General features: G+C 44.8%; 1 protein-coding gene across 5 annotated transcripts in view; it reads right to left on the reverse strand.

Moving 5' to 3' along the window:
* The window catches only part of STAG1 (STAG1 cohesin complex component), a 995,019-nt gene that overhangs the window by 329,948 nt on the left and 646,520 nt on the right, over positions 1-18,551 (reverse strand). For all 5 annotated transcript variants that reach the window (XM_069213542.1, XM_069213540.1, XM_069213544.1 and 2 more), the window contains one exon: positions 17,798-17,878. In XM_069213542.1, the coding sequence (XP_069069643.1) occupies positions 17,798-17,878 (81 nt within the window). The remainder of the gene's footprint in view (positions 1-17,797; positions 17,879-18,551) is intronic.

Below are 18,551 nucleotides of genomic sequence, written 5' to 3' on the forward strand. Positions count from 1 at the left end.
TCGATGTTGTACGTGCCTTTATTAGCCAGTCGTCTAAATACGGGAACACCTGTACCCCTAATTGTCTGAGGTGGGCCGCCACCGGTGCCAAAACCTTGGTGAACACTCTTGGGGCCGACCTGAGGCCAAAAGGCATCACTCTGAACTGGTAATGAATGTCTGCAACCCTGAACCGCAAGAATTTCCGATGATTGGGGTGAATGGGAATGTGGAAATATGCGTCCTGAAGATCTAACGATGTCATAAAATCCCCTCGGTTGAGCAGGCGCAGGACGTCTTGAAGAGAGATCATGCGATAAGATTGTTTCTTGAGGTATTTGTTGAGCGAACGAAGATCTAGAATAGGCCTCCAGTCCCCGGTCTTCTTCCGGATAAGGAAAAAACGGGAGTAAAAACCTGTTCCCCTCTGGCTCCTTGGTACGACCTCTATTGCTCCCTTCCTCATTAAAATAGCAATCTGTTCCATAAGCTCGTCGAGATGGGCTGGCGGGGGACCTCTTGGTGGTACTTGAGGGGAGGTTGGTTGAATTCTAGGGTATGTCCCCAGTTGATAATATCCAATACCCATTTGTCTGTAGTTATTCTGGACCACTGGTGTAGAAATTTGGAAATTCTGCCCCCTATACAAGTGTTGATATAGGGGCTGGGTGCAGACACTTGATGAGGGTCACTGCTTCCTTGCCGTCTCTTTGGCCTTGAAAGCAGACTTTCCTCTCGTTTGTTGCCTGAAGCGAGCGGATGACTGCTGACGAAAGGAATGCGGTTGTTGCTGGCCGAAGGTTGAACGAAATTGACCTTGGTAAGAGGAGTAATGACGCTATTGTTGAGAGCCTCCTCTATATGAAAAGGTTCCTCTCCCTCCCCGAAAGGGCTGTCTTTTGTACTGTAGCGTTGCCAGTGATCTTGCTGTCAGTGTCCGCTTTAATAGACTGCAATGCATCATCGACATGCTTGCCAAACAAAAGCTCGCCATCATACAGCATGTCCAGAATCTTTAATTGCACTTCAGGCCTAAAAGAGGTAGCCTTAAGCCACCCTTGGCGCCTGAGTACGGCCACCCCGGCCAACTGTCGAAATCCTGTAGAGGAAACGTCAATGGCAGAGTCTATGATTTCAGCCGAAATCTTTTCTCCTTCTTGCAGAATCCTACGTGCTTCTACTCTACTGCCCTCAGGTAACATGTCTATGAATTGTGACATGTCAGACCACATCTGGCGATCGTATCTCCCCAGGATTGCTAGAGAGTTAGCTGCTCTCACAGTGGTGGCAGCCATAGTTGAAAACTTTTTGCCTATGGAGTCCAAACGATGTCCTTCCTTGTCTGGGGGGGCAGTCAGAGATGCCGATGGATTCCTGGACCTCCTCTGAGCTGCCTGCGAAATAACCGAATCCGGTTTAGGATGGCTGATCAAACATGCTGGGGAGATGTCTGGCACCTTATACTTTTTCTCTAGTCTTGGTAAGACTGCGGGAATGGAGGACGGAGTCTGCATGACCTTTAGGCCTTCCTCACAAATGAAATCAACAATGGGTGTGGCCCTTACCGACTTCCTAGTGTCTTCTTTAAAGTCCTAAAGAAAGCAGTCTGACTGTTTCGAAGTAATTGGCAGCTGGAATCTTTTTGCAGCTCTTTCCATGACACTATGGAAGCCCCCAATGTCCTACGGTGGAGAGTCCACTGGTGGTGGTGTAGACGGAGATGGAGTTTGGATTTGATACTCATCCCACTCTGGAATGAGAGAATCCGAGTCCTGTATCTCCCCTTCTTCTTGCTCCTCCTCGGATGAAGGTGAAGCAATACCCTGAACCGATGAAGGTGCTGTGGTAGGATCTGGAAATTCTGAAGGTCTAGCCGGAGTGGACACTGGTGTCTGTGGAAGTTGTACCGGCGTAGAAGAACCAGCTGGAGGAAATCTCGAATAATAATCCTGCATCATCTGTTGAAGGTTGTTTATCAACGAGACCGGCATCTGAACTGTCTGTTCTTGTTGTTGTAGACGACTTTGATCCTGCTGGTCCGAATAAGGCTGAAGATCCTCCTCTTCATCCTCCTCTTGGCACTTAATGCGTAGTTCAGATGGACTATGTGCCACCGGAAAAAAGCTGTCATCAGAATAAACATCACCGTCATCATCTTCATCAGCAAATAGATGCTGCGGCGGAATTGGTGCAACCTTACTGGGCGATGTATGTGATGGAAGCAATAAAGAAGACTTGCTCTTTACAGGTCAAATTCTCTGCGGTAGGTAAGGAGATGTTCCAAAGTGAGGATAAAGAGTCGTCGACGGAGCACTCGTCGATGGTGTTCTCGTCGACGGTGTAGGCGTCGACTGAGCCGTCGCCAGTGTAGTCGCTATCGGTGCTGCCAGCGTCGATGAAGGTGTCGTCGACGAAGTCAATATTGCTACGCCATCCGTCGACGGGGTTGCCGTCGACGGGGTTGTCGTTGGTACTTTCGTCGGTGAAACCAACGGCTATTTTCTGAATTTTCTCATCGATAAATGCGTCGACGGCAAAGATTTCAGCTTCTTAGCCGTCGACGGCTTCTTTGTGATCTTTAAGGTGTGCGACGACGGACCATACTTCAGACTCACCGACGTTATCGTCGTAGATGATAGCGGAGATGAAGTTACTATCATCGGTGATGGAGGAGCCGTAAACGTGGCCGTCGCTGTAGTCGAAGGAAGGCCTGTCGTCGACGGAGCGCTCGTTGACGGTGTCGTCGACGGTGTAGATTTTCTGGACGTCGACGGAGGCAGTGAGCTTGAAGGCCTTTTAAGCTTCTTTGATGAAGAAGCAGGTGTGGATTGCTCTGAGTGAACCTTGCCACATGCTACCTTGGATGTTGAAGGTAGATCCCCCGGCTTGTCCTTAAATGCATGCAGCTTCTTAGCTGACTTACTGCTCGTAGGGGGATAGGCTCTCCACAGACCTCTTCCTTTTCTTTGAGGTCACTGAAGTGTCACTCTCCTCCTCAGAAAGAGCTTCCCTTGCCTTTCTTTTCTGGAGCCAAAGTAGGAGCCTGGCTTCTCTGTCCCTCAGAGTCTTGTTGGGAAAGGTCCTGCAGATCTTACAGTCCTTGACCTTATGCTCTGGAAGCAAGCAGTAGATACATTCCTTGTGAGGATCCTCACAGTGAAGTCTCAATTTTCCACAGGTCCCACAAGGCCTAAACAGACCTTTTCTTGTTGTAGACATGATGGAAAACTTCTGTAGAAAAAGTCAAGTGAAAATTTCTAAGAATTTCTCTTGAAGAGATAGAAAAACTGAGCAGGGATACTCCCTTACACACGACGTGCGGTAGAAAATCTGGGAGACTGAGCCTCTGTGCTGAGGGTTCTAAAGGGGTGGTCACACCTAATTGGCTAAATTTTGGGCTCTTTCTAAAGAGGCTGATAGTTCTACAATTGAATGTGTTTTTTCCTATTGACCTCAATGAAAAAAAAAAAAAAAAAAAAATCTCTATGTATTGCTTTCTATGTACCGTGGGACTCCCACTTCGACGACAGGGAATGATTCAAGAATGTGAATCTATGAAAGATACCCCAATACTGGAGAACTGTTTTTGCCCAGTGTGCAAGCAAGTGCAATTCTAGCAACATGTCTGCTTTGTTCCCTTTCTCAATGAAATAATGCTGCTGCAGCGTAAGCTCTGCCTTTTTGGGCCTGAGCAACTGAAGTTGTCCCTTGATTAAGTTCATTAGCTCTGCATTGCTTCAGTGACTGAGATGGTTTATGTGCCTTTTCCAGTTCAGTAATTTGCTCCATAAGCTTGGAATCTGCTAACTGGTAGTCCTTAGGTCCTATGTGTGTAACTGGCAATGCTGCTCCACTGAGCTTAAATGCAAGTTAATATTTTGACGGTCATTCTCTGCAAAGTAATTGCTGATACTTTCCTCTAAGCTCTTCTATATCACTGTATTTTCAAATAGGCTGATATGCATCTTCCAGGAGGAATGTTTTTATTGCCCTCTCCATTTCCCACACCGGTCAACATGGAAGTGGCTGGATATATTGCCCCCAACCATCCTTGATTCAACCAGTCTGTCTAGAATGTTTTGGGAGGCAAACTATTCCGGTGCAAGTTCAATGTAAGACAGAAAAGAATGAGCAATCCTTAACACCTGGATGTGCAAGTATCCAAGAGGCGTGTAGTCCTTGTTCAATACATTTTTCTTTCAGCTTCTTGGGGAAAGCTTCAGTAGCATCAGAGGCCTGAGTTGATCTATAAAGATGTGGATCCCAGCCAGTTAAGTCACTTGCAAAAATCAGTGATCCCTTGCAGAACCTACCTAATTTTCTATGTGTCTGTGAGAAAGTCTTCCATTTGAGAGTTTGAATCATATATATATATATATATATATATATATATATATATATATATATATATATATATATGGAAAATGTCACTTACCCAGTGTACATCTGTTCGTGGCATGAGTCGCTGCAGATTCACATGCTTTGCACATCCCGCCATCTAGTGTTGGGCTCGGAGTGTTACAAGTTGTTTTTCTTCGAAGAAGTCTGAGTCACGAGATCGAGGGACTCCTCCCATTTCGGCTCCATTGCGCATGGGCGTCGACTCCATCTTAGATTGTTTTCCCCGCAGAGGGTGAGGTAGGGGTTGTGTATTATAGTAATAGTGCCCAAGCAATGGAGTGAATATGTATGTACATAATGTAGTTTAAAGTGATATATTTACAAAGTTACAAATGTTGCAGATCAACTTCGAAACGGCTACAGGCTCCCGGGGAGGCGGGTGGGCGCATGTTAATCTGCAGCGACTTATGCCACGAACAGATGTACACTGGGTAAGTGATATTTTCTGTTCGATGGCATGTGTAGCTGCAGATACACATGCTTTGCATAGACTAGTAAGCAGTTATCTCCCCAAAAGCGGTGGTTCAGCCTGTAGGAGTTGAAGTTGTTTGAAACAATGTCCGTAGTACTGCTTGGCCTACTGTGGCTTGTTGTGCCGTTAACACATCCACGCAGTAGAGTTTGGTAAACGTATGAGGAGTAGACCATGTGGCTGCCTTACATATTTCAGTCATTGGAATATTTCCTAGAAAGGCCATGGTAGCACCTTTCTTTCTAGTCGAGTGTGCCTTTGGTGTAATAGGCAGTTCTCTTTTTGCTTTGAGATAACAAGTTTGAATGCATTTAACTATCCATCTAGCAATGCCTTGTTTTGAAATTGGATTTCCTGTATGAGGTTTTTGGAAAGCAATAAATAATTGTTTTGTTTTCCGAATTTGTTTTGTTCTGTCAATGTAGTACATTAACGCTCTTTTGATGTCTAATGTATGTAGTGCTCTTTCATCTATAGAATCTGGCTCTGGGAAGAACACTGGTACTGTTTGAGTCAAGTGAAACAGTGATATGACTTTTGGTAAGAATTTAGGATTTGGTCGTAACACTACTTTATGCTTGTGTGTCTGAATAAATGGTTCTTGTATGGTAAATGCCTGTATCTCACTTACTCTTCTTAGAGATGTGATAGCAATTAGAAATGCAACTTTCCATGTTAAGTATTGCATTTCACATGAGTGCATAGGTTCGAAAGGTGGACCCATGAGTCGTGTTAAGACAATGTTGAGGTTCCACGAAGGAACTGGTGGTGTTCTTGGTGGTATAATTCTCTTTAGGCCTTCCATAAACGCTTTTATGACTGGTATCCTAAATAATGAAGTTGAGTGCGTAATTTGCAGATGAGCTGAAATTGCGGTAAGATGTATTTTAATGGATGAAAAAGCTAGCTTTGACTTTTGCAAATGTAGTAAGTAGCTTACAATGTCTTTAGGAGATGCGTGTAATGGCTGGATTTGATTATTATGGCAATAATAAACAAATCTTTTCCACTTATTTGCATAGCAATGTCTAGTGGTTGGTTTCCTAGCTTGTTTTATGACCTCCATACATTCCTGTGTAAGGTCTAAGTGTCCGAATTCTAAGACTTCAGGAGCCAAATTGCTAGATTCAGCGATGCTGGATTTGGGTGTCTGATCCGTTGTTTGTGTTGAGTTAACAGATCTGGTCTGTTTGGTAGTTTGACATGAGGCACTACTGAGAGGTCTAGTAGTGTTGTGTACCAAGGGTGTCTTGCCCAGGTTGGTGCTATTAGTATGAGTTTGAGTTTGTTTTGACTTAATTTGTTTACCAGATATGGAAGGAGAGGGGGAAAAGCGTATGCAAATATCCCTGACCAACTCATCCATAACGCATTGCCCTGAGATTGATCCTGTGGGTATCTGGATGCGAAGTTTTGGCATTTTGCGTTTTCTTTTGTTGCAAATAGGTCTATTTGTGGTGTTCCCCATCTTTGGAAGTAAGTGTTTAGTATTTGGGGGGGAATCTCCCATTCGTGAATCAGTTGGTGATCCCGAGAGAGATGGTCTGCTAACTGATTCTGAATCCCTGGAATAAACTGTGCTATTAGGCGAATGTGGTTGTGAATCGCCCAATGCCATATCCTCTGTGCCAGGAGACACAACTGTGTCGAGTGTGTGCCTCCCTGTTTGTTCAGATAATACATCGTTGTCATGTTGTCTGTTTTGACAAGAATGTGCTTGTGGCTTATTATGGGTTGAAATGCTTTCAACGCTAGAAATACTGCCAGTAGTTCTAAGTGATTTATGTGAAACTGTCTTTGGTGAGTGTCCCATTGTCCCTGGATGCTGTGTTGATTGAGGTGTGCTCCCCACCCTATCATGGAGGCATCTGTAGTTATTACGTATTGAGGCACTGGGTCTTGGAAAGGCTGCCCTTGGTTTAAATTTATATTGTTCCACCATAGAAGCGAGGTGTATGTTTGGCGGTCTATCAACACTAGATCTAGAAGTTGACCTTGTGCCTGTGACCATTGTGATACTAAGCACTGTTGTAAGGGCCGCATGTGTAATCTGGTGTTTGGGACAATGGCTATGCATGAGGACATCATGCCTAGTAGTTTCATCACCATCCTGACTTGTATCTCTTGTTTTGGATACATGGCCTGTATTACATTGTGAAATGCTTGTACCCTTTGTGGACTTGGAGTGGCAATCCCTTTTGTTGTGTGGATTGTCGCCCCTAAGTATTGCTGTGTCTGACATGGCTGAAGGTGTGACTGTGTAGTTGATTGAGAAACCTAGTTTGTGGAGGGTTTCTATGACGTACCTTGTGTGTTGTGAAAACCGTTCTAGCATGTTGGTTTTGATTAACCAATCGTCTAGGTATGGGAACACATGTATTTGCTGCCTTCTGATATGTGCAGCTACCACTGCCAGGCATTTTGTGAAAACTCTTGGCGCAGTTGTTATTCCGAATGGCAACACCATGAATTGGTAATGTACCCCTTGGAATACAAACCTTAAGTACTTTCTGTGTGAAGGATGTATCGGTATATGGAAATATGCATCCTGTAGGTCTAGTGTTGCCATGTAGTCTTGTTGTTTGAGCAGTGGGATTACGTCTTGTAATGTCACCATGTTAAAGTGATCTGATTTGATGTAGGTATTTAATGTTCTGAGATCTAATATAGGTCTTTGAGTCTTGTCTTTTTTGGGTATGAGAAAGTACAGAGAGTAAACCCCTGTTCCTTTGTTGAACTGGTACTAATTCTATTGCTTCTTTTTGTAGCAGCGCTTGGACCTCTAGTCCTAGAAGGTCCATGTGTTGTTTTGACATATTGTGTGTTTTCAGTGGGACGTTTGGAGAGAATTTGAGAAATTCTATGCAATAACCATGCTGGATAATTGCTAGGACCCAAGTGTCTGTTATTTCCTCCCAATGTTTGTAAAATTTGGTTAGTCTCCCCCCCACAGGTGTTGGGGATTTGTGACGTGGAAGTCACTGCTGGTTTTGAGGAGTTTTGGGACTTTGGTACTTCCCTCTACTCTTCTGAAATTGTCCCCCTCTATATTGTCCACGAAAGCTTCCCCGCTGATACTGGCTCTGATAAGTGGGCCTTGTTTGTGAGGTTGTGGGTTCTGTAGTTTGTCCTCGAAAACCCCCTCTAAACTGTGTTTTGCGAAATGTGCCTCTGTTCTTTGGGGAGTAGAGTGCGCCCATGGCTTTGGCCGTATCAGTGTCTTTTTTAAGTTTTTCGATAGCAGTGTCCACCTCCGGCCCAAACAACTGCTGTCCATTAAAAGGCATATTCAGCACAGCTTGTTGTATTTCCGGCTTGAATCCTGACGTACGCAACCATGCGTGTCTCCTTATGGTTACTGCTGTATTTACTGTCCTAGCAGCTGTATCTGCTGCATCCATTGCTGAGCGTATCTGATTATTTGAGATACTTTGTCCTTCCTCCACCACTTGTAGTGCCCTTGTTTGAAACTGGGTAAGTGTTCAATGAAATGCTGCATTTCGTCCCAATGAGCCCTGTCATATCTTGCCAACAGTGCTTGTGAATTGGCAATGCGCCATTGATTGGCCGCTTGTGCTGCAACCCTTTTCCCTGCAGTGTCGAACTTGCGACTCTCCTTGTCTGGAGGTGGTGCGTCTCCCAAGGTGTGAGAGTTTGCTCTCTTGCGAGCTGCCCCTACTACCACAGAGTCTGGTGTTAATTGCTGCGTAACATATACAGGGTCTGTTGGCGGTGGCTTGTACTTTTTCTCCACCCTTGGAGTAATGTCCCTGCCCTTCACGGGCTCCTGAAACACCTGTTTTGAGTGTTTTAGCAATCCAGGTAGCATAGGTAAGCTTTGGTATTGGCTATGAGTGGAGGACAGTGTGTTAAACAAAAAGTCATCCTCAATAGGTTCTGCGTGCAAGGTGACATTATGAAATGCTGCTGCTCTTGACACCACCTGTGTGTAGGCTGTACTGTCCTCGGGTGGCGACGGCCTCGCTGGGTAACAGTCTGGGCTGTTATCTGACACCGGCGCATCATAAAGATCCCATGCGTCGGGATCATCCTGACTCATTCCAGTATGAGTTGGGGATTGCATCAGTGGTGGAGTGGCTACCGGTGATGTGTGGGTTGATGGTGGTGGAGAAGGTGGCGGAGTTGTTTGTCTTGCCACCTTTGCCTGTGGCTGCTTGTTCTTTTCTTGAAAGGCAAGTCTTCTTTTCATCCTAATTGGTGGAAGAGTACTTATCTTCCCGGTGTCCTTTTGGATGTGGAGCCTTCTCTGAGTGTAGTCTGGATCCATTGACTCTAGTTCTTGTCCTAACTTATGTCCTTGCATTTGGGAGGACAGTCCCTGTTCCTCTGTGTAGGAACCTGGTTTCGGTTCAGAGGCTGGCTGTTTCGGAATGGAAACCTTTTCGGTAGCCTTTTTCGGCTCCAACACTTTCTTTACTTTCGGCGTCCCGGCCTCTCGGTGCCGACTTGATTCGGTGCTGCCCTCTCGGTGCCGAACTTGCTCGGACCCGCTGTCTCGGGGTCGAGATTGCTGTGTGCCGGTATCTCGACCGGAGTCGGATGACTTCGACACATGCGTGCCTTTTTTCGGTGCCGATGATCGGTCACCTATTTTTCGGGTTAAGCCATGGCCTGTTGGCGGTGGCGTCCACTGGGCTTTTGTGGTCTTCTCGTGAGTTGTGTGTGTCGACGTCTTACTCACGGTTTTAGGCGGCTCTTCGGGATCAAGCTCGCCAGAGTCCGACTCCTGGATGGCAGAGGTCTGGAGCACACTGGAGGAGCTCAGGGAACCTCCCCTGGGAGGTGCAGGTCAGGGGAGTGGTCAACTCCCCTTTCCTTTGTCCAGTTTCGTGCCAGAGCAGGGCTGGGGGATCCCTGAATCGGTGTAGACTGGCTTATGCAGAGATGGGCACCATCTGTGCCCATCAAAGCATTTCCAGAGGCTGGGGGAGGCTACTCCTCCCCAGCCCTGACACCTTTTTCCAAAGGGAGAGGGTGTAACACCCTCTCTCTGAGGAAGTCCTTTGTTCTGCCTTCCTGGGCCAGGCCTGGCTGGACCCCAGGAGGGCAGAAACCTTTCTGAGGGGTTGGCAGCAGCAGCATCTGCAGTGAAACCCCGGGAAAGGTAGTTTGGCAGTACACGGGTCTGTGCTAGAGACTCTGGGGATCATGGAATTGTCTCCCCAATGCCAGAATGGCATTGGGGTGACAATTCCATGATCTTAGACATGTTACATGGCCATGTTCGGAGTTACCATTGTGACGCTGTAGATAGGTAGTGACCTATGTACAGTGCACGCATGTAATGGTGTCCCCGCACTCACAAAGTTCGGGGAATTTGCCCTGAACGATGTGGGGGCACCTAGGCTAGTGCCAGGGTGCCCACACACTAAGTAACTTAGCACCCAACCTTTACCAGGTAAAGGTTAGACATATAGGTGACTTATAAGTTACTTAAGTGCAGTGGTAAATGGCTGTGAAATAACGTGGATGTTATTTCACTCAGGCTGCAGTGGCAGGCCTGTGTAAGAATTGTCAGAGCTCCCTATGGGTGGCAGAAGAAATGCTGCAGCCCATAGGGATCTCCTGGAACCCCAATACCCTGGGTACCTCAGTACCATATACTAGGGAATTATAAGGGTGTTCCAGTATGCCAATGTGAATTGGTGAAAGTGGTCACTAGCCTGTTAGTGACAATTTAGAAAGCAGAGAGAGCATAACCACTGAGGTTCTGGTTAGCAGAGCCTCAGTGAGACAGTTAGTCATCACACAGGGAACACATACAGGGCACACTTATGAGCACTGGGGCCCTGACTGGCAGGGTCCCAGTGACACATACACTAAAACAACATATATACAGTGAAATATGGGGGTAACATGCCAGGCAAGATGGTACTTTCCTACATACTGCTATGCAGGATTCCATCATTCCCAATAACACAGGGTCTTGAAATGACCGCCCCTCCATTAAATTGCTGTGATTCCAGCATTGAAGGGACTTGTGCGTCTGGCGGTCTAACAACATTAGATCCTGCAATTGACCCTGGGCTTGAGACCATTGTTGTGAGAGGCACTGTTGTAGTGATCTCCTATTTAATCTTGCATGTGGCACTATTGCTATGCAGGATGCCATCATTCCCAATAGTCTTATGATAAACCTTACTGTGGAATGTTGTTTTGGCTGCATTTGTGCTATGAGGTTTTGGAAAGCTTGCATCCTTTGTGTATCTGGATAGGCTAAATTTTTTGTGTATTGAGAATAGCACCTAGGTAAGGTTTAACCGGTGCTGGTTGAAGGTGAGAGTTTTGGTAATTGATTGTGAAACCTAGTATGTGTAGGGTTTCTACTGTGTACTGAGTGTGTTGACATTGTATAATATTGCTTGATTTTATTAGCCAATCATATGGTTAAGGAAAGACATGTATGTGTTTTCTTAGGTAAGCTGCTACTACTGCTAGACATTTTGTGAATACTCTCGGAGCGGTTATGCCAAATGGTAGAACTTTGAATTGGTAGTGGTTTCCCGCTATCACAAACCTTAAGTATTTTCTGAGAGCTGGATGTATGAAGATATGAAAATACGCATCTTTGAGATCTAATGCAATCATGTAATCTTGTTTTTGTATTAGTGGAATGACATCCTGCTGAGTCACCATGTGAAAGTGTTCTGACAGGATATATAGATTTAGTGGTCTGAGATCTAGAATGGGTCCGAGAGTGCCATCCTTTTGGAGAATTAGGAAGTATAGTGAGTATAAACCTGTTCCGTTTTGAGATTTTGGGACTAATTCTATTGCCTCTTTTAGTAGTAGTGATTGTACTTCTTGTTTTAACACTGTGTTCTGGGGACAGCCTGTGGCAACGAGGAGGGATGTTTGGAGGGGTAGAAATCAATTCTAGGCAATAACCCTTATAATCGAAAGTACCCATTGGTCTGTGGGATATTTTGCCATTGGTAGTGGAATTGCTGCAGTCTGCAGGCTCCCCCCCTTCCCACACAGGAGATGTGCGGGGTTGTGGTATGCTTATGAAGTCACTGTTTTGATGGAGTAGTGACACTTTTTGAGGCCTGGCATTTGCTTCTGGCCCTGAAGTGTTGGCCTCTGTTAGAGCCTCTAGATCCCCCTCTCTGGTATTGTTGATGGCCTTGTTTAGGTTGGGAGGTAGAAGCATCTGTAGATCGGGAGTTGAATCCTCCTCTAAATTGTTTGCAAAAGGAGCCTCTATAAGGCGTTGTGTATAGAGCTCCCATTGCTTTAGCAGTGTCTGAATCTTTCATGAGTTTCTCGATTATGGTGTCAACCTCAGGACCAAACAGGTGTATCTTGTCAAATGGCATATTTAGTACTGCCTGTTGTATTTCTGGTTTGAATCCAGAAGATCTTAACAATGCATGTCTGCGTATGGTTACAGCAGTATTTACGCACCTAGCTGCTGTATCTGCAGCATCAAGAGCAGAACTTATCTGATTATTGCTTATTGCCCTCTTCTGATGTTCTTTTGGCAGGTGTTGTAATAATTCCTGCATTTCGTCCCAGTGTGCCCTATCATATCTTGTTAGCAAGGCTTGTGAATTGGCAATGCGCCATAGGTTAGCTGCCTGTGTAGCTACCCTCTTGCCAGCAGCATCAAACTTCCTGCTTTCTTTGTCAGGGGGAGGGGTATTGCCTGACGATTGGCTATTGGCCCTTTTTCTGGCAGCACTGACAACAACAGTGTCTGGAGGTACCTGATGTGTGATGTAAGCTGGACCTGTAGGTGGAGGTTTGTATTTTTTATCTATATGTGGTGTTAAAATCCTAAGCCTGAACAGGTTCCTTAAATAGCTCGTCTGCCTGCCTGAACATGACAGACAGCATTGGTAGGCACTGGTAACGTGAATGCGTGGAGGAAAGTGTATTGAAAAGGAAATCCTCTTCTAATGGCTCACTATGCATAAGTACCCCATGGTATGCAGCTGCCCTAGAGATGACCGGTGTGTATGCAGTTGTATCCTCTGGTGGTAAAGGTTTTGAAGGATAGAAGTCTGGGTCAATTGTTGGTATGGGATCTGGATCATACAAATCCCAAGGATCAATTTTATCACCATGTGATTAAGTGTGTGAGTGAGATGGTGAAGGCAATGGTGGTGGGCTAACAGGTGGTGGTGAAAACAAGTTGTGGCGAATGTGGTGGAGAATTTTGCAAGGGTATTGGCTTCTTTTAAAAATCTTTGCTGGTGGTGGAGTAGTATCAAGATTTTCTTGAAAAGCCAACTTTCTTTTTGTTTGTGGAGGAGGTGCAGCAATGATCCTCCCAGTCTCTTTGTTGATATGAATCCTTGAATGCTTTTCATCCATGATTTCAAGAATAGGTTGAATGTCAGTCTTCAGAAATATAGTCTGATGTTTTTGGTGATTTAGAGGACTGTTCATCAAATGTCTTTGAGCTCTGCTTTAATCGTCTCGAAAGTCCCTGTTCCATTGTATATGAATATTTTTTTGTCTCCGAAGTTGGACATTTTTTCGGTCCTGAAAATACAGCCAGTTTCGGCTCAGAAGCAGGACGTCGAGGTTTCGACTCCTATGAGTGTGGACGTCAGCTCGGCTCGGATGTGGAGCTTTTGATAGATTTGCTCGACTTAGATATCGAAGCTGGTGTGGCCTTTTTCCGGTGCCATGCCCGAAAGTCGGTTGCCTTTATTTTCTTTTCGGTCGAACCATGGCTCTCTGGCAGTGGTGCACCCAAGGCCTTTGTTTTTTTTGTGGGCGTAGGGGCAGTTGTACTCACATGCTGAGCTGCAGTGATGAGTTGGCTATCCTCCTCAGAGTCTTCTTCAGAGTTGGTGTCCTGAATGGAAACTGCCATCTCAGCCTGCTCTTCCTCAACGATGTCTATGTATTCTGTAGTCTTCGATGCCATTTCAAGTCTTCTGGCTCTCTGGACCGGATCGATCAACAGGCTTCACAATCTTCTTCTCGATGGTCTGGAGATAGAGATTACATACCACGTGCTGATCTGTGTACGGAAATTTCGTGTGGCATCAAGGACAGAATCTGAATGGAGTCTGATTCATCAGGCTTCCGCGTGGTAGGCCTGAACAGGCCCGAGCTGGGCGCTCACGCCCATAAGGGCGTAATCTGGTTTTCGACTATACTATCGGCTCGACTATAGATGGACATGCGATCGAAACAATACAGACGGTCAAAGAAAGTTATGTAAAGTTTCAAAATCGAAAATCTCAGATCGAGAGGAAACCCGGCCAAACCCGACAGTGGAAAGAAAACAATCTAACAAAGGGGTCGATGCCCATGCCCACTATGACCGAGAGGAGTCACCACTTGATCACATGACTCAAAAAAAGACTTCTTAGAAGAAAAACAACTTGTAGCACTACACTAGATAGTGGAAGCTATGCATAGCATGTGTATCTGCAGCTACACATGCCATCGAACCCACACACACATGTTATTTGAACTTGTAAAGCGCCAGACTACCCGGAGGCCTCGCAGCGCTACAGGACAACAGGAGCCAGAGACGGGAACTAGAGTTTAAAAAGCCAGGTTTTGATTGATTTTCAAAAATTCAGTTAGTGGCGAATTAGACGAATATTAAGGGGGAGGGAGTTCTAAAATTTAACTCCCCAATACTCCATTGTAGCGCCACCCCATCTAGCTTTCTTGACTTTGGGAAGTACGGCTAAGGCTGTAGATGCAGATCTGAGGGTTCTGGTGGGTTTGTAAAAGGTTGCCATGGTCTTTAACAAAAGTGGTCCTCTATTATGTAATGATCTATGAATGATGCAAAGGGTCTTAAAATTCACACGCTGTTCCACCGGAAGTCAGTGGAGTGCGGACAGAGCCTGTTTAACTGAAGTGTGCCTTGGAATGTCAAGCAGAAGACGTGCTGCCTCATTCTGAGCCACCTGCAATTTTTGACCACATATTTATTTATATAATAATAATGTAGTATAGGACCCTCCACAGAGTTCAGAATGCAATACTAAGAACCGCCCACTGGGATCTCAAACAACTGTGGGTGTCTCCTCTGTGAGGTTTCCCTTCAACAGAACTGCCACCTCTGCTGTCTTGGCTTTTGCTGAGGACCAATATTGTTGAGGGAATTGCCTGTGCTGCATAGCGAATTGTCCTTTTGGTAGAATAGCTTGAGCTCCTTCATATTTTGTTACGCTTAGGAGAGTTAAGCCACCTAGCATTAAAAAATGTGAACACACCCATGTTTTATTTGTGAACAAAAAACCTGTTAATTGTTGTACATTTTGCGTGCTGCTAGAGACAGGCCCAATTCCCCTTTCTCAAAGAACCTGTGAAGCTAAGAAAACACTACTAAAGCTTTTAAAGGTAAATACGAATGATGCAACTTCAATACACCCAACCCCATAACCTCAATCACCTCACATACTTACAGCTAAATTCCTACCTGTTTGGGCTTCAGAGTATGACTGACCCCGTCCCCAGCACATCTACCAGAGTACAGGAAGATAAAAACAGTAACCTTCCACTTTAAAGCCCCCGCCCTTCACGACCATGTTCTGTTCAAGTTGAATTGATACACCCGTAGTTCTTTGTCCTTTTTAGACCTTAAGATTCAAATTCCTGTGGCCATCTTGTGTAGTGTAATTTTGGTATCATTATGCCTGCTTTTCGGTTTGTTTCCACATTTGTATAGAATTAATGTCCTCTCTTACTGACCTTTGTCTTCATAAGCGCGTTGTTTGGGTCTGAAAAGTTCTCTTGCATGTCGTTATGCTTTTCTTTTGATGTGCTGAACCACTTGCTTCAAAGTTGAGCAACTTCGGTCTTTCCACTGCGCTCTTTCAAATGGTCTAAGTGTCATCCCATTGCAATATGTTTAAAAAAAAAAGGTTTAATAAATGTGTGGTTACTGTTCTTGGGCTGCTTGTGTTTCAGTTCAGGCAGTACATGCCTGGCTGTTTGGCCTGAACTGCTTCATTGGCGCAGGGTCACAACTGATTTACATACGGCTGAGTCGTAACTGAGGTGGCATGGTGTGAACCTAACCCTAGTATCGGAGCAGCTCCAAGTAATTGCCAGTGGCCGAGAATAATTCAACCAGCCCATCCATCTATTTACTTTTTTTTTTTTTAAATACTTCAGTGTGCCATACCAAGTGGGACCAGTAATCCCAGACATGGGTTTGGTGCACACAGTCAGTCGAACAAGCTATACCTGGGTGATGAGCTCTAACAAAGGTGATTGCAGTCCTGGGTTGCTATTGTTTTGGTCCAGGGAGAGACTAGCAGTTTGGCCTGTCTATTCCAATCGGAGAAGTGTTAAGAATGATTTGCATATAGGTGGGTCCAAACTGAGGTGTCATGGTACGCAAAATGATGGTTTGATACGCATGTCCCAGTAATTACCAATCATGGAGATTAACTCAGGCATTTCATTAATCACTTATGTGTATACTTCATTTATGTCCAGCCCTTCTCCGGGACCTTTCTTCTAGAGATTCAAATATTGATGGCATATTATGGTTGTCCTCCATTGGTCTGCGTCATATAGCTTTTTGATTTACACCGCAGTACATTCCTAACGTTGGTCTAATGATTTTATGTTTGCTTTGAAATCCAGTATCTCTTAAATAATTCTGTTTGAAGGACCGGGATGTTATTTGCTCTTGATTTATTAAGGTTAGTTTTCAGTTCCCCTTGATATGCCTTTTGATCCTCTTTAGTCAGTGAGCAGATAGGCTTAGCTGCCATATTACTGTTCAAAAAGATGCCTGGCGCTGATACGGTACTGGTTTGTAGGTATTCCGTAATGTATTGTTGTGTAACTTATGGTACTGTGATTGACATGCAAGAGAAAGAGTTCCCAAGATAGTGTCTCCTACAGGGGTCAACTGACCATGTACTTCTGTGCGTTTCCACTGAAGTTTACCATAATCCAGCAAGCATCAAATTCTGGAACCAGGTATTGTCAGACTGCTCCAGGTAAGTTCACTGACTATCCTGTCTGTTTTATTGATCAATATACATAAAGCATTGGCATTGATGCTTCAAAAGACATACACCAGTGCCTGTCACACTGCTGCCTAAAATCAGTGCATGCCATTAGCTGCACTGTTCCAGAAGGCAACTCATCAGAAATAACTCCACCATTAGTTGCTGCTACTGGCAGGCACAACCATCACTGGGGCTTAGAATTTTATGTTGCGTCTGACCCTGATAATTATCAGCGTTGTCTAAATATCACAGGCCTCAGCTGGCAGTAGAATCTGGCAGTAGAATGCGCCGTCGTCCAGGTGCTGCTTGCTTTTTGAAGGTGGTCAGCATTGTGCCCGCTGCTCGGCTACCCACGATTCCCCTTCCTGGCCCTTCAGGAATCATGAGGCTGCTCTCTTCGGCCCACTCTTTCAAGATCTTCTACTCCAGCATGAGGCAGCATAATTCGGCCTTAATGCTACAGTACCTTGGTGGCTGAATGGGCCACACTTCTCAGTAGGTTAAAAAAAAAAACACAAAACTCATGCGGTGTTTGAGAGCCCTCGGTATTTGTTACTCCTAGATCTTCACTGCACAATGACCTCTAGGAGCCACAGTGATGGAAATCACGCTGAGGGGGAGGCAGAGTGACACGGAGTTAAACAGATTTGATCACCAACTTTTGGGCAGTCTCATCAATTTCGATTTTACATGAACGCAGAAAATAATCAAGATATTTTAATGAAGTGACTGCAAAAGATTGGGAAACACCTGAAAAGTAAATGTTGATGAGCAGTGAGAATAGGTAGGACTGTAGTACACAGCATTGAATTCATTTTATTGAAGGCTCCCTTATAGTTATTCAGGCTGGAAAGGTACTGTGAACAGAAGGTGGTCAACTACATTTAGTATATAAAAAATAGGTTTGCTATCATGAACATGTTTTAAAGAGAAATCTGTTGAAGACAATACTGAATATGTTAGATAAAGTTCTTACTTTGGAAGGGGAACCTTCAGTAAATTTTACCAACTGCCAGAGTATGGAGTAATGCGAACACTGTAGTGCCTGGACAACAATCTGAAACACAAACAAAAGACAAGATAGTCATTGAAATGGAAGAGATTGTCCCAGAGTCCTATGACACATTTTATTCAACCATTTAATACATTTTTAAAGAAACATCCAAATCTTTCAGGATCAACCTTACTTACCACAATAAAAGTGGACTTTTTACTCTAGCAGTCCATACATGTGAGCTGTCAACGGACTAGCTGTACAACAGCATGTAAATTGGGATCTTAGCTACTCAAAGAAGGGTGACATCTCACCTCCAAGCAGTGTTTTACCACTCAAAGCTCCTAATAAGTTGCGGATCAATTTTATTTCCTGCCATGACAGTCTGTGGGCATTTCCCACTGGGCTATTTTTAATACTACAGTCAGTCTGATTTATTCTTGCACTCCGGTTTCTTCAGTTCTATTTGTAGGGTTATTCTACATCGAAAAACTGCAGGCAGATAATAGTTCCTGCTACATTTGATTTAAGGAGCTATCCAAGTATGTTCTTTAGTATGACCCATCTGAACTCTGCTCCAGCTCTTCATGCAATACCTAAAGCACAGTATTTGCAGCCTGTTGTGACGAAGCCTAGGTTGCAGGCTTGCACTGGTAATCAAACAAGCACATACTTGAGAAAAGTGATGGAAGCTGCTTTAGCCCTGCCTGAATGCACATGGACACAAAAATAATTT

Source organism: Pleurodeles waltl, chromosome 11, assembly GCF_031143425.1.
Source record: "Pleurodeles waltl isolate 20211129_DDA chromosome 11, aPleWal1.hap1.20221129, whole genome shotgun sequence".
NCBI classification, from domain to species: Eukaryota; Metazoa; Chordata; class Amphibia; order Caudata; family Salamandridae; genus Pleurodeles; species Pleurodeles waltl.